Source organism: Pezoporus occidentalis, unplaced genomic scaffold, assembly GCF_034315485.1.
Source record: "Pezoporus occidentalis ecotype Australia unplaced genomic scaffold, CSIRO_AGI_Poc_V1 ctg58, whole genome shotgun sequence".
Lineage (NCBI taxonomy): Eukaryota > Metazoa > Chordata > Aves > Psittaciformes > Psittacidae > Pezoporus > Pezoporus occidentalis.
Genome location: NW_026915921.1, coordinates 4,501,822 through 4,523,790, shown reverse-complemented (window position 1 = coordinate 4,523,790; position 21,969 = coordinate 4,501,822). Strand labels below are relative to the sequence as shown.

Here is a 21,969-nt window from a genome sequence, read left to right as displayed (position 1 = left end):
TCAGTTTTGTTTGGCCACAAAGCACATGCTGCCCACATGAAATGCTGCACACAGTATATAGTTTAGTTAGTTATATTAGGTGATGTCTGTTCTGCATGTGTTGGTTGACTTGCACTGGGGTTGAAACAGAACAGTTTTGCTTAGATCCTTTAGTTTTTCTTTCCTTTCAGTGGAGGGATGTTTCCTGCTAGGGTTTGAGCTTTGTTTTCTCTTGCTGAGAAGCTGGAGAGGAGAGGGACAGCCTACTCAAATGCCAGATTGACATGTGGTTCATTGGCAGACAAGTCCAAAAATGCTTTTTTTTGGCATGGCTTCCTCTGGGTTAGAGGGCAGCATGCCTACGTGTATGGTGATTGAACCTTCTGCCCCTTACTTATCGAGATTGAGCTGGGATTGTGGGTGGCATAAGCCTTAGGATGGTTTGTCTATTTTAGGATATGGTTTAGAGTGTAAGCTCTCAGGTAAGACTGGTGTATGGTTTCTGTAAAGAGGGTTAAGTGTTAGTTCTGGTACTGATAAATTGTGTTCTGCTCAAATATTTTAAGTTGTTTCAGAGATTTATATTTTTATGAGGACTGATTGTGGGTGATAAAATGCTTTGCTTTCCTGAGGCAAAGCGAATACTGAAACTACAAAAAATCCCCCAAACCCAAGCTTGAAGGTGGCAGCTATTTAGTGGTGGGATTTATGAAACTCCTGGCCAGATGAATTTCAGAAATTCAGTGTTTCATAAACAAGACACTTCTTTTTCTATTCCAGAAACAGAAATCACTGCCAAACAGTAGGATTATATTGTCTTCTAGTGATACAAAATACACAGTCAGTCTTTGTGCAAACTAGTGGTGATTGTTTTGTTGGGTTTTTGGTTTCATTTTTTATTTAATCGAAGGTTTGTGTTGTTTTCTTTTTTCAGCTGGCAGTGAAAATAGTAAGATCTCAACTTGCCCATAAAGCTAGGTTAGACATGTATTTCAATCAACAGATTAGTTGTGAAGTCTTTGAAAGACTCTCTCTTCCTGCATTTAAAAGTACCTTTTCTAAAAGTCACTTTTAAACTTGGAATAATTCCTGTTGCTTTTCAAAATGACACTGAATAGGTGTGTGATACATATGGAGTAAGCAGTGTATGAATGACTGCTTTCTACATTGGGTGTTTTTTCACTGTTTAATATTATTCATGTATGGATACATATTATCACAACTTATCATTTTTTCCTCTTTATAGGTCCTGCTGGGGACTTGCATCTGGCCTCAATGTGAAATTAAGGTAGAAAAACACATCTACATATGTGTTTGCTATTAGGATTTAGTTTATTCACTGGTCATGCCTGAAGAGTGATGTTCGTCTCTAGACGGCTAACTGCCAGGAAATATAAATGATTGTCCTAGAAGTCAAGCCTCTCTCCTATTTACTGGAGTGAAAATCACCTCCAGATACCGACGGAATATCAACTACAGAAAATGCTTCACGTTATAAGGATGCCAACCACCTAGATTCATGCGCCCTATCTGTACAGTTGTTGTGGATGGTTTGCCATCTGAAAGCTCCTCAAGCTCTTATCCAGGCCCTGTATCTGTTTCTGAAATGTCTCTGCTGCATGCTTTGGGTCCAGTGCAGACCTGGCTGGGACAAGAGCTAGAGAAGTGTGGCATTGATGCCATGATTTATACTCGGTATGTCCTCAGTCTTCTGCTGCATGATAGCTATGACTACGACCTGCAGGAACAGGTATTTACATATTTTAGATGTTGTCCAGTGAAAGTGAGTTTTTGTATCAGTTCTGTTTTGTGTGTTATCCATGGGTATGGCTCAGATGGGGGGATGGGTGTCTTTCAGTGTGTGGGTGGAAGGGGGGTGTAAACCACATGGGAATCAAATTTGATGGTGAACTGGGATTAATGTGGTTAGTTTGCTACATTAAACAAAACTTTCACATTGGCACAGTTGGCATCAGAATTATTAACACTGGAATGTTCAGTATCATAAATGCAGGCCTTCACTGCTGATGACTACAAAGTGAATTAATACTGGAACATTAGTGAATTAATGTAATTCTTGTAAACTGCGTGTCATATTGGCCTGCTTCACAGTAGTTTGTAGAATCCCCATCAATTCCCCTCATGGATTTCATCTTGTGTTATTTGCTGTAAAGAGTATTAAAAAAAAGTTTGTTTTTTTTTTTTAAACTATTCAGGTATTTAAAATACATTATTGCATGTACATTATTCATCTCTTCTAAAATAATGTTAATACTGAATCTTGATAAAAGCATGAGAAAAAGTTGTGCAACAGTGAGTCACTAGACATGACTGGAATTCAGAAAGGCCAGCAGAAGGGAAGTGAAGCTGTGTATCGAACAGGCACAACTCTTACTGTTTCCGTGTGCCTTTATTGGTATGGGTTTTGTATGTCCCTAGAACAGACTTCTCAGTCCTGAATTCACCTTTTTTTTTAATTATTTTTTGTTTTAATTTATCCGCATCATCAACCAATATAAAAATACTAATAGTGGAGATGTCTCAGTATAGGACTGAGGGAAGTTCTGGTGTTTTCAGGAAGGGATGAGGATGCTGTTAATCATAGACTTCATCTTTTAAGGTAGCTGTGATTACAGCAGGAAGGAAGGAAAGCAAGTGCCTCTTATTTGGTGGCTTAATATTTAGTTATTTCTGTTGCTGATGATTTGGTTGTACTTTACACATTGCTACTGAACTGCTTCAGAGCTTTCATTGTTTTCTGGTTTACCTTTTGACTTGTGGAATAGATATAAATGAAGAAAAAATCCTTCATTTCAGATGCTGCCCGTTTCTGAATTTTTAGCAGCCATTACTGTGCATAAAAGCCTTCATGCTTCTATTGTGCAAAACAGAATACACTGTGCAAAAGTAATTTTTGCTTAAAAATTTAACTGGCAGCAGTGGAAGTCACCGGGAACAATCTTATGATTAATAATAGTACTTAAAAATCTCCACTGTAAGCTCTGTTTAGAATATTTCTTAAAAGTGAGCTTTTTTAGGTCTTGGTCATACATGAATTGCTGTATTTTAGAAGGTGACAGAATAAAGTTCCAAAGTGTGTTTGCAAGGAGGGTGTGGGGTGAGGACAGAAAAAAGAAACCAAGTGAAACCACACTAGAATTTGAGGAGCTGTATAGATAGCCCTGTGGTCTTGGGATAAAAACGAAGACTTGTTTCTTTTCAGTCCATTTTAGAGCATAGTCACTACTGTGATAATTTGAAATGGCTGAAGTGCCAAATTAGTTTTCTTTTTATCAGGCTTTGCAAGAAGCAGGGTAACTATATTACGAAAACCGCATTCAGTTTATTTCTCCTTTCAATACCTTAACTGTGTGCTTTGTGGGTTGATAGTGGAATGGATCTGTTCTTTTTCCAAGTTGATTATCTGAACCTAATGAGCCAAAAAGAGAAGAACACCACATGCTGCCTGGGTAGCCAAAACCTGTGTTGCTGAGCGGGTGCTGTAGGACAGATGTACAGGGTGTCTTCAGAATGACATCGAGATTTGGAGAAGCTGGAAGTTTCTTTTCTACCTCCTCCAAGTTTATCATGCTTATAGCATACTCTTATTGTGTTTGTTCCCTCTACTTTCAAATAGTAGTTTTCTAAGTTTTGAGACCTAATATCACTTTAGTTTTGGGATGATATTCTGAATAATGATCGGATGCATATATTATGAACCATACTGCTACCTAATCCCTTTCTCAAAAAGCTTAGTCTTTAAAGACTGCAAATACAGATTTGTTATATAGAGAACTGAAGATATCTTAAAAAACATGTGCTTGTTCTTTTATTTATATTACTATATTACTTACTGCCTACTGGTTCTTTGTATGACCTGACATTTTAAACTTAATTTTGGTTCAGTTAAGTCATTCAGAAACAAGAACATTTGTACTCTAAAGAATATATTTGCATATAAGCAATTTCCGCTCAATGTTGGGATGAGTGCAACATTAAGACCAAGGGGAAAACCAAATGCTAGTGTTGTTTACAAATAGATATCAGGGAAGAATGCAGCAGTTAAACATCTAAATTAGCAATAATTTAGGAGTAAAATACTGAGAGTTGCTGAGCTCCTTTAATTCAGATTAATTCTCGTGGAAGAATTGCTTCTTGGTATCTTGGGAATTTTTTTTCTCTCATATGATTCCTATGATTCCTAAGAAAGATGACAATTTACAGGAAAGAAGTGTTTTCAACAGTGGCTTTATTGCAGTGATTTCTCCCTGCTTAGAGAACAGCTACAAAGAGGACAGAGACTCTCTCTTCACAAGGAGTCCCAGGGAGAAGAAAAGGGACAATGGGTACAAGTTGTGCTGCATGAACTTTCATCTTGAGATGAGAAGAAATTTCCTTTATTTTATTTAACAGTGAGAACAGTCATTCACTGGAACAGCCTCTTGAAACAATTGGAATGGGATAAAGTCCCCATTGCTAGGGGTTTTGAAGATGCAGGAGGACAGGGTGCTAGGTAATCTTGCCTGTGCTCCCTTTCCCTTGAAAGGGTGGACCAGATGATCTTGTGAGGTCTCTTCCAAACTAGGCAGTCCTGTGGTTCTTCGCTTGCAGAACTCTTGTTTCTCTGGGGAATGATTAGCCATTGCTTCTTTCCAAAACTCCAGCAATTCTGTTTTGAACAAGTTGGAAGGGATGTGTGGTCTCTGAACACCAGAGTGGAAAAATACATTGCAGTGTGCTTTTTTTGTGGGGCGGAGGTGGTGAAGAGGACAAATTTAATCTTATGGATACTGTATAAATCATCTTCGTTAGAAATGCTGCAAACTGAGGATGGTCATTAAGATGTTTCCACCTCAGAATGTTGGTGACATCATTAGCACTGTTCTAGTTGCTTCAGGCAGCCTCCTTCCATGCTTGCTTTATAGTGTGCTGGTGTCATCAACTGTAGCAGGGAAATGGAATTCTCAAGTCCTGAACTGAGGTTCTGTCAGGTAAGTACAGAAAGATACAAAATGAACAATGAATGGAAACACTTCCCCAACCTTCTTAGTCATACGCAGGTATTCAAGGTATCAGTGTTATTGTGTTATAAAAGACTGATTAGGTCTTGAGGGTTATTTTTGAGAATAACCAGGATGTTCTCTTTTGGTTTGTTAGTTTCTGGTCTTGATTCTGCTGCAGACATCTGTGGTTTTGGTCATTTGACTTCTCTTCCTCCAATATTGTCTGTACAGTGAGGTAGTTTGATATGTGGGTATAAGATAAAATGTGTGTAAGGGTTTGGTGTGGGGGGTTATTTGTTCTTTTTTTTTCCTTTAATTTGGGTTTTCTTTGCACAAGTGTATTTTCTTGAGTATATTATTATTGTTCCTATTATTATTTATTACTGTTAATTCCATGCCTTGCCCAATGAGAGTGGTTTCCGCTGGGTATCGTTATATGGATGCAAGCTCAGTATTGCAAAATGATAGATCAATAAGTCGTGAGTTTTCAGAGAGTTGGTAGGAGTTTTCTGCAAGTACTTGTGTGTGGGGCAGTGGAGGGGGAGGCACAGTACAGAAAACATAGGTGCTAGGTGGAGAAGTGATTCAGAGCAGCCCTGTGGAGAAGGACTTGAGGGTGTTGGGTCGATGAGAAACAGGAACATGAGTGTGCGTTCGCAGCCCAGAAACCAGCCATATCCTGGGCTGCATCAAAAGGAGTGTGACCAGCAGGTCAAAGGAGGTGATCCTGCCCCTCTACTCTGCTCTTGTGAGACCTCACCTGGAGTATTGTGTGCAGTTCTGGTGTCCTCAACATAAAAAGGACATGGAACTGTTGGAACAAGTCCAGAGGAGGGCCACGAGGATGATCAGGGGCCTGGAGCACCTCCCATTTGAAGAAAGGCTGAGAAAGTTGGGGCTGTTCAGCCTGGAGAAGAGAAGGCTGCATGGAGACCTCATAGCAGCCTTCGAATATCTGAAGGGGGCCTATAGGGATGCTGTAGTGGGACTTTTCATCAGGAACTGAAGTGATAGGACAGGGGGTAATGGGTTAAAACTTAAACAGGGGAAGTTTAGATTGGATATAAGAAGGAAGTTCTTTACTGTGAGGGTGGTGAGGCACCGGAACAGGCTGCCCAGAGGAGCTGTGAATGCTCCATCCCTGGTAGCGTTCAGGGCCAGGGTGGACAGGGCCTTGAGCAACCTAATCTAACGGAAGGTGTCCCTGCTCATGGCAGGGTGGTTGGAACTGGATAATCTTAAGGTCTTTTCCAACCCAAACCATTCTATGATTCTGTGACATACTGTACCTGGATTTCACTGGAATATTTGCAGTTTTTATTCTGACTTGCTGGCTTAAGCTGAAATATCTATTAAAATTTTGGGAAAATTGATAAGCAGATATGTTTTGTCCAGCTGTGACTCAAAGTACTAGAGAGCTTTCAAGAAAGGAAACTTGCCTATGGTAAATTGCACCATGGTGTCAAGATCTTCCAGAGCTGCTATGGTTGTATGTATGTTATATACCTATCTGGAATTGCTGTAATACCTCCTAAATGCATACACTTTAAATGTTTTCTAAAAAATACTCAAGTACTGAAGTTAATTATTACTGGCATTTCTAGCACAATTCTTATTTAAGCCATACTTGCTAGTTTTGGAAATGAGTCTGAAAATGATTTACACATACATTAGGTGTCTACGTGGTTAAAATTGTTAAATCTGTTGAACCATGTTATATATAATATTATATTCGTTATTTAGGTGCATTAGGGGTTTGTTTGTTTGTTGGTTTGGTTTCTTAAGATTTGAAGCTTGTCAGTGATCTCCGTTCAGAATATTTGGAAATCGGGTATTTTGTTCTGAGGTAGATGACCTTTGAGATGCTTTTGGTCTGTTAAAGAAAACCTCATGAAACTCATGAAAATTTAAAGGCTGTGATGGTAACTGAGCTGCACGTTTCTGATAAGTATATATACTTTCATCATTTACGTTTTATTACTGAACTTTTTTATTTTAAAGGATAAATTAAGGAGAAAACCCCATGCAATTTCTGACAAATCTTTGACTTTTGAGGACCTACAGACTTGCTGTTGGAGATCTGAACACTGAGACAGCCTTTTGACTTCAGTCCAGATTGATTTTTTTAGTTTCCTAATATTAAACCAAATAGGTGCTTTTAAAATTTGTGATTGTTATTTAAATGCTACTTAAAAGTATATTTATAGATACATGTGTTCTCAAATCAGTTTGCGATACAGTAAATACTGCATTAAATAGTATAATCTGTGTGAAGTGGAAGGCATTGCCTTAAAATACATTGCATGAAACATTATTTCATTGGTCTTTATTTGCACAGTATTAAAATCAGTGTTCTGTGTTGTATCTTCTCTACGGTATTTGTAAGCATAGCGTGTTTCTGAATATGACGAATTCATGGTTTTTGCCTGCAGACTGTTCTCATTTTTGAAGGGATGAAGCCTTTATTTAAAAAAAATAAAACAGTCCCCCAAAAACCCAGCCAAAAAACCAAACCCAGCAGCCAGACACTGCGAGATAAAGGCTTTGTTTGTAAGCCTTTGGTCACGCAGCCTGAAGGTCTAAAGGCATTTGTTATGCATACTTTCTATATCAAGTGAATTCTGTTGCTTTTGATCTACTACTTTCAACTCGTTTTTGGAAGGTGACATTTTCTTCTGACTCTCAAAAGTAAAAATCCTAAAACAGTTCTTCTAAAAGACAATCTTTTCTTACCTCTCAGAATTCAGTAGGAGTTGTTCTGCAAACTGTTCTGTGACCAGCATCAGAGATTTTCCTTTTAATTTTTGATTCATAAGAGGGAAGGTTTCATTTTGGAAGACTAATTATTTGTAGACTGATTTGAAATAGTTCCATTCAGGTAATCTTTTACATGGAGGGATAGCAAATGTATTCAGAATGAGGCTCTGACTGTAGTTTTTATTCTTGCTTTTTCATCATTAGTATATACATATTTGAAGTCCAAAATGTAGTTTAATTTTTTTATATTAAGAAAAGAACAGAGGCCTCAGCCCATTTACAATAAATTTTAGGTCTTTACTTGGTAGTTTTATCTCTGTAAATGCTTTTGGTCTATCACTCTGAACAGGGATGGGAATATCATTGCCAGCTCTACTGCGTTTTGCCAGTGCTGGTGATGTGTGACAGCGCTTGTGATGCATCTGCAAGGTTCTAAGATCCAGTCAAATGTGGGGTGTTTGTTCTCTCTGCCATCCCATATTAACCCAGTAGAGGGACCTGATGTCTACATTTATATTCTAGTAATAGATACTCGGTATATTTTAAGGGGAAGAGGATGTGTTTTGTTGTGATTGTTCTGAAGTGAAAATCTCATCCATAATCTAAAGATAGGAGGAGAAATGAGGATTTGTTCCTCTGTGCCACATTAACCCTGTATTAAACGTTAAACTGGGTTGTATGCCTGTAACAAACAATGACAATCCAGATTCTGGTATAATTACAACTGCTCTTTTATCACCCTTAAGAAATAACTATGGGTTATTGAAGCCCAAATTTTAAATGCATTTAAACGTACAGAGCATAGTTCAGTTACAGTAGGGTAATACTGTGTGACTGCTGCACACGAGTGCCATTAAGTTTCTAAGTTCACCAGCGGCATGTAGAAGTGAATTTCTTGAATGCAAAACATTTTCAGATTGTGTTTCTGCTTATTAAGCTGTGTGACATTCCTGGAGGAACAATTGTTACAGTTTTCTAGCATCAACTTTTTAATCACTACCCAAGCCAAGTGTGTAAAATGCAAGTTGTGGGAATGTGTGTAACTTGAAGTCCTTAGAGTATTCAAATGTGTACATGTTTGAAGGGATGGGAATAAACCCCCTGGTTCTTTAATGCATAAATGTGTAAACTGAGGGAAAAGCAGATTTATCATATTTTCAAAACAGTACTATATCCTCAAGTTAATATGCCCATAAAGCTTGTTTATTAGTAGAAAATAGTTTTACTTTTTGCAAAAGCTTAGATAAGTAAGTTTGAAAGTTCATGGAGGAAAACCTAGCTCTAGTCCCTACCTGCTCCCCTCCCTTCCTTGGAGTGACTAGCTGAGAACTATATAACTTACACTGTCATAGTTAAAGTTTGGAAAGAGTTGGTGGGAAAAATTGGGGTGTTGTGGATTTCTCTTCAGTTAAGCAGTGGAACATGACTGAAATGGTTTTATTGTAATGGTATGTGCCTTGGAAAACTCACAGATGTTCTCTCGGAACCACTGTATGTGCAGCAGGGGAGAGCCTCTTGTTTTAGTTTTAGAGCAGACTTGAGATTCCCGGCAGGATGGGCTTTGTTCTGTGGTAGCACCTATAGTGCAGAACAGCTATGCCTACAGTTGTTTTGCAGGTGCTGAAGTTGTTTCATTTGTGTTCTTTGCAAGTGCTGTCAGTACAAGAGCTTCGAGTCAGCTCATGTAACAGTTCTGTCCAATGCAACTCAAATTTGTACTAAGGCAGTGTCTCTGTGGGACTTACCATTCTTTTATATATATGTATAATCTCTTAATTTTTTGTTGGTATTCGAGTAGTTATAATTGCTCTGCTCTGTATTTCTTGGTGACTGATAGATACGGGCTAGATTTGGAGTATCATGGACCATGCATTTGTATTCTTTATTCTGTTTTAGGGATAGGGTGACAGTGGATTGGAGCTCAGTTGTAGGCTCTAGGGGTCATTGTGCAAACTGTACAGGTCTTGGGGTAGTCAGCTTCAGCTGGTATCTTAGTGCAGCAAAAAAGTATTTGTTCTCAATAACTGTGGTGTCTGAGGAATTTTTCTTTCAGACTGTCTTCTGCCTTTGTACTGGTGAGAGTGATAATGTTGAAATGCTGATTGCTTTGCAGACGTGTCTGTTCTAATATGTGACATGATGTCCACTTCAGGACATCAAACATACATGGGCTCTGTGGTGCCTATCTCACGTACTATCCTATTTATGCAGGCATATCTGTGCAATACAGTTAAAATGTTATTACTAGCTTCTGCTCTGGGTAATCAAAGCTGTCTCCAGAAACAGGACTGTAATACCTTTTTGTGACTTTTAAAATTGCATCCAATGGTTACTTATGGTGTATCTCTCACAGTCATGCAAAAAGAATAACCGAATCAGGTTTTTATTCTTATGACTAGTATCATATTCTCATAAAGGCTTATATGTAATGTATATATATAATTATATAATGTAAAGCAGAGATACAAGCTCAAGTGTCAGGCTGGTAAGGCCCCGTAACAGTCAGGATTTATTTGTAGCCATCTCTATGTTGATACAGTTGTAACTGTTTCAGGTTCTGGGCCTAGCTAAGATATGTCCTCAGTGTTCTTTGTTCAGCAGACCATTGCATGACCATACACTCATCACATATCTCTGCCTGTATTCTTTGAAATGGTTACAGTGGTCTGTGATGCTTGCAACATAACTTCATTCCGCAGATCAAGAGAGCAACCATAAATACTGTGAAATAACTACTCCAGTCGTAACATGTTGCTTTCAAGACATCTGGACTCTGCAGTGGCAGTTCCTGTTGTTTCTTGGCTTGCTTTTCTGTGGTGTAGCTAAGACGTGCAAGTAAAATGCTGTCTTTATAGCTGTAGCTATAGCCTTACTAAATTTTCCTTTCTGCTTTTACTTTAATGGAAAAACTCTAAAGGCAGCCTGCGCAACACCCGTAGGATTTCAGCAGATGCAGCATTTGCATGTTCTCTCACTCTTGAGAGTGGGTGTGATCAAATTTCTTCTGCTTGGTTTCGGCCTAGAGTAATTTGTAATTAGTGAACAACGCAGACTGCCCTTTCAAGTTGGTTGGATTCTAAGCAAGAGTTTATAGTTGTCAGAAACTCAGATTACAGGATTTTATAATCAAATTGATAGTTTTTGATAGGTAGAGTTCTTCCCTGCCCACCAGTAGTGGACCCATCAGTCCTGAATGAGTAATGTGCTCTAGGTAACCCTGCTTGAGTAGGAAGGCTGGTTTAACTGACCTCCAGCGCTCCCTTCCAGCCTCAGCCATACTGTGGATGCCTTGCAGTACATGATGTGGTCTGCTATATTAGCTGTTCTGTTAGGGTCCAACTGCATAGGAATTGTAATGTTCCAGTTACAGCAACCAGGAAAGGCAGGGGGAGGGATTATACCAGCTCAATGGTTCTCTGGCTTTTCACAGAGTCTAATTATTTCCCTTGTAATACCTGTATTTGGAGTAATTATCTACCATTAAAGAATATTTTCCAGTCCTCTCCATTGTGTGGTATCACGACTTTTGATATGAAGAACACTTGTGCCGCTGTCTGTACGTACCTGCTGTTCATGTGCTGAACCTTTTGTTGCATTTCTTTTGGGAAAGCTGAGCTTATTACCACTGTCTTCACCTTTTCTTCCGAATTGTTTTGCATATGTGCTACCTCTTTATCTTTGTCTCAGTCTGAGGCAACCTGTGAGGGGTATCTAAACCCATCCTGGGCCAATAGGCTTTTCTTGTTAATTATAATGAGATGCCATGTCTCTTAAAATTTTCACAGAAGCCGCTATGAACAAGTATATACCCCCTCTGGCTCTGAGCAATCCATTGGAATTTTTCCTGAATCTCAGTTTAGGGGAAGTGCTTTTTCAGGGAAGATCACTGAATGTATTTATACTGCTTCTGGAATAATCTTCAGGGTGAAAAACATATGTGATCTGTTGCACTTTTCCCCAAATTCTCTATTATGAGATCCTCCTAGAGGTAGTCAGGACCTGTTCCATTTTGGATATAATTTACAGCTATTTTCTTCCATTCCCTGCCTATTTATACATCTCAGAAGCTGTTTTTTTGACTTCTCTGAATAAGTTTTTGGGAAAGTTTCTTTCAGTGCACAATGGTTTGTAACATCTATGTGAACATTGAATTCAGTGAAACATCAATGCTGTAAAATCTGTTGCTGCCAGAGTAGACCAGGAGTTCTGGACTACCTGTGGGGTTTTATTATGTCAGATGATATAGTCTTTGTTTTCATGTATTCACAACAAACCTTAATAGCTGTCACTGAATTAAGATATGCTGGTGATAGACTTCAGCAGGAAAATTTTGTGGACTCTACTCAAAATTATTTTGAGTGTTTGTGCAAAGAGATGATGTGAATACCTCGGAGAATGCTGCTGGCTGGAGTTGGGACTGTTCTGTCTCACAGGCAGAGGGGAAAGATCTGCAAATTCTGTAGTTCTATCAAAACATTTTAGGGTTTGTGGTGTCTTGTACAATCCATGACCTTGGCATAGCGATTGTTTTGGCTGATCTGTCTTTTCTTGGTTTTAAGCCTCTTTCTAAGGAATGACAGCATCTGCATTCATTGTGCATATGAGCATTTGTTCTGTTTTTCTCTCTGACCTGTCCAGTAACTTGATGATCTATTTTAATTGCGTTTGAGCATCTTTAAAAAAGCCTTTTTTAAGAAAGGCTTCTACAGCTTGCTAGAGGAGTCTGCATTCCCTGCATTGGAACAAGCAGACAAAGCTTCATCATTATGTGCTGCACTGGACAGGAACTAGCCAGCCATCCGGCAGACAATCCAAACTATTCATAGCCAAAGTACAAATCAGCTGTCCTCCTGAGTTTTTTTGGCAGATGTCAGTGTCCCACATTGGGTAAACTCCACAGGTTGGAGATGCCTCTTAATCTGTTAAGAGAGAATTCTAAGATGAAAAAATGGTTCACATGGTTCTCTTGCAGGACTCTGCTTGCATACCTTAACAATTTGGGGAATTCTTTTTCATATTACAATATCTTGTCTGGATGTTTGGGTTACTTATTTGATGGTATTCTCGGATCCTTAAAAGCAGAGACTCTGTGTGTGTGTGTGTGTTTTGTATTTGAGACATCTACATTGAATACTTTGTAATTTTTGTATGAACTCGTAACTAGAATGTGCTTGTTGAAGCAGCACGTTTTGCCTGCCCAGCAAAAACTCTTACAAGAGCAAGAGATGGCAGGTGGGGTAGTAAGCTCAAATAGCAGCTGGTTTGTATTGAAATTAAAATGTTTGAAAAAGAGGAGTTCTTCAGAATTTTCTGATTCAGAATCTCTTTTAACTTGGTATTTTCTCCTCTCCTCTAAGGTAATGGAAATTCTTGCCCTAAAATCTTTTGTATATAATTTGAAATAGAAATGTCAACCGTAGATAATTATGGCTGTTCAGTGCATTATCTGAAAACTTGATGTATATTGTAAATCGTTTAAGTATGTACCTAATTGAATCTGTAGTGTGTTTATGCAGGGAGAATCTTAGGGAACTGGCTTTCCTAAACTTACTCTAAGAGAAGAAACCTGATTTTTCAAAACATGTTTTTCTGCTGGTTGGATTTCCTCACTTCGGAAATCCGTTTGGGGAGTTTGTTGATCAAGTTACTAAACCTGCTCATCCTCCTGTCTGTTCTGCTGATAAGGCAAAATTTAAGCCTGTTTATTTACCTGAATAGCCATCAGGGACCTTGAGTCATGTAGGGTTTCTGCACCAGTGAGCTTGACTCCAGCTTTTATGAAATAGGGGTAGTTCCTGCAAGATTCTTGAAATGTGTTTTAACACTGATTTTTAACATTTATTGTAGGCTATGAGCTTCAGAGCAGTTTTCTTTCAGTTTTATCACAAAGTGTGACGTTTGTTCTACTGATAGTAGATATTTCTCTTATCTTTATAAGAAATGAAAGTAAGAAGTAGTACTATCAAACTCACTTCTGCTTCTCCAGTTTCTTGGTAGTGTGGAGGGAAGCAGTGAAATTGCTGCTATTTTGTAGTCGAGCAGTCAGTTTAGGAATCTCTTTGCTGAACTTGTGCCTCTATATTAGTTCAGGATTGAATTAAGCACTCCAAGTACTGGGTTTCTTGAGGCAGCATTAACATGAAGAACACACCGACATTTCTGTAGCCAGATTTATGATTCTTAAGTTATTCTTGTCATGAAACTTTGCACTTTCTGTGTCTTTACAATTAAAAATCTCAAGTACCTAGTTACGTCAATTGCCTAGTTATGTTGCGGCAGGTACAGTAGGACTCTGAAGTACAGATGTTTAAATAGCAGTTTAGGTATTCAGACTTGGATTTTTCCAGTATCCAGGTGGCCTCTGCTTCCTGATGATGTTTATTTAATGTTGGGTGGTCATCCCTTAGAAACTTAAGTGATGGTGGTGTGGTTTAAATATCAGAATTTTGTAAGCCAAATTTCAGGCATTCTTCTGTGTGTATGCACACTTCTTAAATCTATAAGCTTCTGTGAAATGTTCGGTGATCACTGAATGGAACTGTGAAAATTCAAAGTTATGGTAAAACTCTTGGATTAAAAGGAGCATTGTCATATGATTTCTAGTTCTGTGAGGAAATAAGATAAATGAGGGCATCTAGCAGCTGAAGAGAACAGAAGGCCGTAGTGATTCTTTCCATGTGAAGTAACTAGTTTACTTCCCTTTGTGCACACAGAATGTTTTATTGAACTGCTTTCTTTCCTGTCTGTCATGGACTTAGTATTTTCCAGTCTAAGGAGTAAACTTACTAATGGACTGACTACTGGAGATGAAAGGAGGGAGGGAGAACCCAACCCAAAAAAGTGAGGAGGAAAAAAAGTAAGATATTAATTTCAGTCATTTGAAATAACTGGATTTGTATGGTTTTAATCAATTTTGTCATAATAGCAGAATTCCACTTGGTTTGTGTGTCACACATCACTTCTGCAAACTCACTTGCTAGGGCATGTGACATTTTCGTGTTTTACTGTAATGCTCTTGGTTTTGACACATCACAACAAGAATTAAGTGCAAGTTTCCTTCACTCTTCTGTAGTGGTTTGTGGGTGTGGTGTTTGTGTGCAGAAGGTGCAAGGTCCTCCATAAATTTAGGCTATGTCAAATGCATGCTGATAAATGTATCAAATACGTGCTGATAAATACTGTAGTTTACATGAGGATGTAATTTTGGATTTAAGAACTCTATGTGGAATAGCTGTAATCCATGGTGTTTGTAAAATCTGAGGATTAAAACCTACCAAGTTTGTGCAGGGTAAAATAAATCCCCAAAGTTTTCAGCAGTTTTTTTCCCTATAAAACTTACAAGGGTGGTGTGAAGCACTTGGCAGCCACGTGTGACTGAAAACCTGCATGGTCAGAAACAAGTTTTGTGTGTGTAGTAGAAAGAAGTAGAAAGGAAGAGAGGATTCTCCTGGAGCTCTGTCCTCAATCACTGCGTCCTCCAAGATGAGCCTTTTTGTTCGCAGAGTGCTTACTTTAGAAGAAGAGATGAGACCGTGATACTCACATTGAGGGAGAATTCCATTTAGTCTGCCTTCCCCATTTAAAACATTCAGTATTTGTTGCAAGGATTAAATATTTTACAATTGAAATGTGTTGAATTTTGTAGGCAGGTGTCAGATACCTTTCACATAACGTGTGTGGAGAACTGAACTGCATGAAATGCTTTATAAATTTCTCTTAAGCATAAGGGTTCTTATTGCTCTTGTGACAAACTGCTGGTATACATGGCTAGTAAAGCTGCTCTTGCAGAGGTTGGATTTAGTGTAGCAGTACAAAGCAAAGTTTTGTTGGTGCAGATAAAATAAAGTACTAAAATACATAGCATTTTGGTAATGTTTTCCCAGTGTAGATGGGAAATAGAATAAGTGAAGTTATCCCAGTGCACGTTTGCTCTGTGCGTGGATTTTGAGCAACATACTGCAGATGGGTATGTATGTTTTCATTCGTAATTGGGCCCACGTGGATGAGCAGGACAGGCTTTGGAAGTTGGTGGGAGGGTAGCTGGGTCTCATCAGTTTCTGTGCGTTCATCTGAATATTGTGAAGAGTTAGAGTGCTCTACAGCCACACTGTGTATAGAGAAATGTATAAACTACAGTTTTGAAAAGACTTAAAAAGTGCAGTGTAGATGTCTCTTGAACCTGTTTTCTGAAAAATTTTCCTACCTTTTTCCTACTGTTTCTTTCTGTTAGTCCTTCTTAGAACAGTAGCCCGTTCAAATGTCTTTTGACATCAAATGAATCACTGACGTCTTGCACAAGTATAAGGAAAACCAGACGAACTGGTAGCTTTTTGTTCTTTCTGAACTAAATCAGTTTCTCCAGGTTTGGTGATGAAATGAGACTAAGAAATAAACTCAAGAAATTGCTCTGCTTTCTCCTGAAGGACTCGGCCATGTCAAATCACAAATGGCAGCCATTTCAGTGGCTGCTTCTGGGGGTGGTGGTTCCCTCTCCATCCCCTTTTTTCCCATCTTACTCTTTGATTGCACAGAGACAACTAGTTTCACTGACTGTTTTTACTTCATTTTGAAGCCAGGGGCAGTTGAGAGTTGTTTGAAATGAGGGCAGCCTTAGCCTGGATTTCATTAGAATCAGTAACAAGTGTGTTGAAAAGGTTAAAATAGGCCTGTTGAAAAGCATCAGGTGTTTGTGGGTCTCTCTGAAGACGATTTAGACCAGCGTGCATTAGAAGATGTTAAAGATACTCATTGTGAGACCGAGTTGAAGGCTTTGGAACCTAGCATTGCATTTTCTTCTTTGCACTTGCTTGGTTTTCTCTTAAGCTTGCTCCCAGCTCCAAACTACTTACTTCCCATCCTTATTATTTTAGAGATCAGTGACACTCTCTTAATATATTTTGTGTAAATTACAATAAATTCAACGGTAAGTTGACCATGAAATGATCTTTCTGGATATGCTTTGCAATTGGAAATTATTGCAGTGAAGTGTGAGTACCCTCTGTGTCCTGTGAAAAATATATGTGCTTTTCTGAATAGTAAGTGTAAATGTACTGTAATCAAACTAACTTCGCAACAAGTAATTTTTAGTAGATAAGAAGAGGTTGTTTTTATGTTATGCACTGTGTTAGCTGTAGTCCTGTTCTGCCATAGTACTGATATGTTCATGTATTTTCAATAATGTAATGTCTTTATCTTGATTTTAGGAGAATGACATCTTCCTGGGCTGGGAAAAGGGAGCTTACAAGAAATGGGGAAAGAGTAAGAAAAAGTGCTCTGATCTAACACTAGAGGAAATGAAAAAACAGGCTGCTGTCCAGTGTCTTCGCTCTGCTTCTGATGAAGTAAGTTTGGACTATGTAGTATTTAAGACTTTATGCCCTTTGTGTTAGATATATTTAGCTTGGGATGCTTCTATTTTAATTGGTGGCTTTGTAAAGCGCCATTTCACCAAGAGTTCTCCGAGCGTTCTTCATGTTTCTTTAGGAAGTTATGAAATCCAAGCATGGCAGCAGGATTTCACAAAACATCCTGTACTATGTAGTGTCATGCTTTCCTTTCTGTAAGCCCTCACCTATTGTCAAGGGCAGTTTCAATGCACCAGTTTGTGTTGAAATTACCACAAGGCTTTGCATAAAGTTATTTCCTAAAGTTCTGAATTTACTTTGTGTTGTGTGTGAGCAGCAGGGAATGGAATATTTGGCCGTTCTGCTTTGTACATCCTGTATCCAGAATTGCTAAATAAGATGCAGGGTATACTAGCAAATGTTCACTTTCCAAATTACGTGGAGTGAAGTGTGCTGACTAGAGAAGGTGAGGAGAGTGAAGGCATCAGGGTTAAGGAAGATACCAGAGGAAGCAGATACCGTGTAGCTCAATGGAGAGAAGTGGAGAAAGAGAGAGGCAGTTGAAGGAAATGTTTAAAAAGAAAAAAATAATCTGTAGCACAGGTTAGTGAAGCCTCTGAAGGGAGGTTTTTCACACAGCAGAAGTGAAAAAGTCTGTCTTTAGTCTACAGAACTACAAATACTCTCATTTGTCACTACTGTAAAAAACAACTCTACCTCACACATGCAGCCTGGTTTCATTATTGCTCCATACAGTTTCCTAGTCACAGTTTGTGCTTGTGCAAGCATTTGTGTGGATGGTGATGAACTGGATTGGGAAGGTGAATCAGTTTCCTGAGATTGCCTGATTGGGGTGGAGGAAATGTTAACCCAGAGTTGTTTCCTGGTTGGATTTGTAACATAGACACTTGGGGCGACAAGCACGAGGAAGGTATGTGGCCAAGAATAATGGAGGAAGTGGGGTTGATTTCTGTGGTTATTCGCACCCCCACCACCTTCAGCAGCATTGCCATCACATACTGGTTTACTGTTGTGGAGCTGCTTGAGCATTTGGGCAGCTACTAAAGTGCTGATTGACTTTCTGAACTCCCGTTTTCCCATTGCTAACATAGTGATGCAAAATATAATGCTGTTGGTAATTTGCTCTCATAGTTACAGAATATTGAGGTCAGCACTCTGACTGCTGTAAAAGTTAATTTAAATATGAATCAAATATGAAGAAATAATTGCAACAAGTAATGTCTTGAGGATGTGACTATCTTCATATACTCATTTTATGAACAACAAAAAATAGTAATTTCATTGTAGACTTGTAGGTGATGGATTTTTAGCTTTAGAAATTACTCTCTTGATGCATCTTCATGCAGCTGAAAATCAAAGAGTATCTTGTAGAGCTAAATTTATGCTATATAGAGAAATGTAGTTAAAAAGAAAAAGAGGTAAATTTAGTAATAATCCCTGATCTGCCTCCACTTGAAAATTTCTGTAATTTCAAATGGAAGAGGGAAAGAAACTCTTCAACTAGAGTTTTGAAAGAATAAAAGATCTGTGATCTAAAGGTTGAACAAGTAACTTCCTCCATTGACTCCTGCCACCTTGTCAGATTTTTAGTACTCAGCATTAACTTGTAACCTGCAATTTGTAGACTTGTGTCTTGGGGATATTTTGACTTCTGTTACATGTGTGGACAATTGAGCTTGCACATTTGTTGTCTTAAATGAAATTGCAGGTCATAGTTTTCTGAAATGTATTTTCAAACACAGGATGGGAACCGTTTAAACCTTAAAAAAAACTCCTCAGTTATTACTTAAAGCTGTTCCATAGATAGTTTAACACCTGTATTGCATGAAAGCAAAATATAGATTAATGGGTTTTTTTAACCCTGGAGTTAGGGGAATGGTGATCCTGCTTTGATGCTACTGATACTTAAAGTAACTTGTAACGTATCCTTTCTGCTTTTCAAACACGTTTCCTATGTTGGCTGGTTTCTGTACTTGTTTGTGTGTTAATCTGATGGGAATAATCAGTAGCTTTTGGACCATGAAACATAATGTGAAAATACTATTTCTGCTGAGGCATTGAGGCTGCTCCATCGTTTCATGATTTCATCTTTAAAAAAAGCTAAAAATACTCGGTTAACTGTGGCCAGAATTGATGATTCTGTGTGTGAGTAAGGGGTGTTTGTAAAAACTGTTGCAATACAAACAAATTTTTTCCAATGCCATTTGATTTTTTTTCTCTTAATCATCTGAAAATCTTTACCTGTAGAGAGCGTTTTTTGTGTCAGATGGGTAGATGTGTACATTAGGATCTTCATACATGTCACCTAACAGCTTTGCTCTCACAGGTTTTTTTCTTCTTGCAAGGGGGCTGGCAGTAGTCCACAAGGGCAGTTTTGGAGCTTGGTTATAGTTTTGTTGTCCTTCTGTGAGCCTGTTTTCAAACTAGTGGTTATGGAAATACCAATACCCTCACACGAATATGGAACACTTGCTCTTCCAGCCTAACCTCTTTCAACCTTAGCATTGGAGCAGAGCAAGGTTGAGGTAGCTCCATTACTGGGAGCAATCAAAAGAGGTCTTAGTGTGTTTAAACTTAAGTATATTTAAGTAGAATTGTATTTAAGTGAAATGGTTGGAATGTTTACCCTCTGTGTGTCTGTAGAGAGAGTGTATATACGCACATGGGTGTACACACAAACCAACAGACAAAAAACCCCAGGGAGCTGATTAAATTAAGACTTTAGGATCCTGCAACCTGATCTATTTTAGGGGGAAAAAAAGAGGATGAAAAGGTATTGAAGATTAATAATAACCTTTCTAACCCTTCTAGGAAATGACAGAGATCCAGGTACCGTAATTTTGGTGTTCATATTTAATTATCTAAGCCAGTAATATGTTGAGAAATTGCAGACAGTCAGCCTCCACCCCCTACCGGTAACCCAAGGCGCTGAAATAGGGTGATCACTTCAAAAAGATGCTTAATGGGGAGAAGAAGTAATAAAATAGATTAGATGAAAATTGACTTGGTAACAGTAAACACTGTTTTGTCAGTCATTTAATGGTTGAAATAAGTATTTTGAAATCTTGTCTCCTGTGGATTTTCATTTACATCGTATTCATTCTTAGGGAGTACTTCATTTGGTAGCTTAGTTTTATTTGAATTCAGTTTTTCATGTCATTAAAAAGAGTAATGCTGTTAAACACTAGTCTGAGACAGAAATCCAAGATTCTGGTTATAATTTAATGGTGCAGAAAACAAATATTTGACTTCAGAAAGGCCATAGTTTGATGTTTGTTTCTAAAACATTTCTTAAGTTAAGAGTCTGATGCCCCATCCCTGGCAGTGTTCAAGGCCAGGTTGGATGGGGCTTTGAGGAACCTGGTCTAGGGGAAGGTGTCAGAGAAGCTGCAGTCTTTTGACCACTCTGCATCACTGTGTCTTGCAGTGGCAAAGCATGTTGTGAGCTAACTGCTTTTGTGAGCCGTATATTACGGTATATGTAAGAATGCAAATTGTTAATATATGTATGTTCCAAGAACAGTATTTTTTGTGTGTTAAGCATTTAGGAGTCTCAAATTGTCTAAATTCGTATGAATCCTTGGCTGCAGATGCTCTTGATGCAGTCAGAAGCAGAGAAAATATAAGTACATTGCAACTTGCCAGAAAATGAAGACAGAATGATGGTGAGAACTTTTTAAGACAAGTACTTTAATGTAGCAATCAATTGCTATTCTTACTGCCGTTCTAAGGTTTATTTTTTTCCCAAACTCTTGAATGGAGTATAAATAGCAGCTCAGAGATGTGCTGAAGAATTGTTCAGATTTTAAACAGCTTGTTAATATCGACCTTGAGTAGAGATTGTCTCTTAAGTCTTATCCTGCTGAACTGTAGGAGAAACGTTAAACTGTTGGTTTACAATGAAGTGGAAAAGCAGGGGTATCCATTCTAATGAAATGTTGGATTAAAGAAAATAATAAATGTTCAGGACTGGGCAGTATTTGTGTGAAAGTCCTTTGAAGAAAATAAGACATTTTATCGTGAAATTACTGCCTTAAATTTTAAGTACAACCAGCTGTTTCTGTCAGCATTAAGTGACTTCTTTTGTTGTTAGTTTTGTTGCTGTTGTGTTAATTCCTATTTGGTACACTTAAAACTGTTAAGGTCCATTTGTTCCTGTATAGCTTCTGAGATGCCTTTTATCTTTAAGCCTCTTAATTCTGAAAGCCTGTAAGTTATTTTGGATTTGAATGATGAAACTTATTCATAACAAGACAGAAATAAGTATCTTTGAGACACAAAATAGAAAAGTAAGAGTTTAGAAATTCACCTGTGTGTATTTTTGCAAAGTGGAATTAGAGCAAGATTGGAATTAGAGGTTAATTGTTGAGACTGGTACATGCAAGACCTTTCAGTAGGTATATTTCCTAGTAATAACGAAATTATTCCTGTTGCCTGTACATTGGTCATAAATCCAAGCTTAATTACCTTTTAACTGACTAGTTTTCTGCTAAAAATTGCATTGCTCAATAGAGTAAGCAGATTTTCAGCTGTTAATGCAGTTCCTGTGTAATACTCCACACACTGAACACTTGTAGCACTACATGTGAAGTTCCACCCCAAGATGGTGCCAGAGTTTCAGTTAGAGCAGTTGGCGTATCTATTCCACTGAACTGGATGAGGACATTTTAAGAGTGAGCAAAGGAGGCTACTTTATATGTCTTACTTTCTTGCACTGATGAAACCAGATCTCCCCGGTGCTTTCCCTCTCTGCCTAAAGGTGGCCACTTCCCCTAAGCTGTTCCACAGCACACACTGAGACATTCCTGGTGTCTAATGCCACTGGTTTCTCAAGGCATGTCCTCATGGGGCTCAGGCAGGTTCTC

At 38.4% G+C, this 21,969-nt stretch overlaps 1 protein-coding gene across 4 annotated transcripts in view; it reads left to right on the top strand.

Annotated features, from left to right (window-relative positions):
- Positions 1-1,066: 1,066 nt before the first annotated feature.
- Positions 1,067-21,969, top strand: part of KIAA0232 (KIAA0232 ortholog) — a 49,889-nt gene continuing 28,986 nt past the window's right edge. Inside the window, exons 1-3 of one of the 4 annotated variants that reach the window (XM_062638812.1) lie at positions 1,607-1,729; positions 3,396-3,449; positions 16,943-17,080. In XM_062638812.1, the coding sequence (XP_062494796.1) occupies positions 17,033-17,080 (48 nt within the window). In that variant the 5' untranslated portion in view covers positions 1,607-1,729; positions 3,396-3,449; positions 16,943-17,032. Of the gene's footprint in view, positions 1,730-3,395; positions 3,450-16,942; positions 17,081-21,969 lie in introns of those variants that run through there. The other 3 variants (XM_062638810.1, XM_062638809.1, XM_062638815.1) reach the window with 3 other exon arrangements.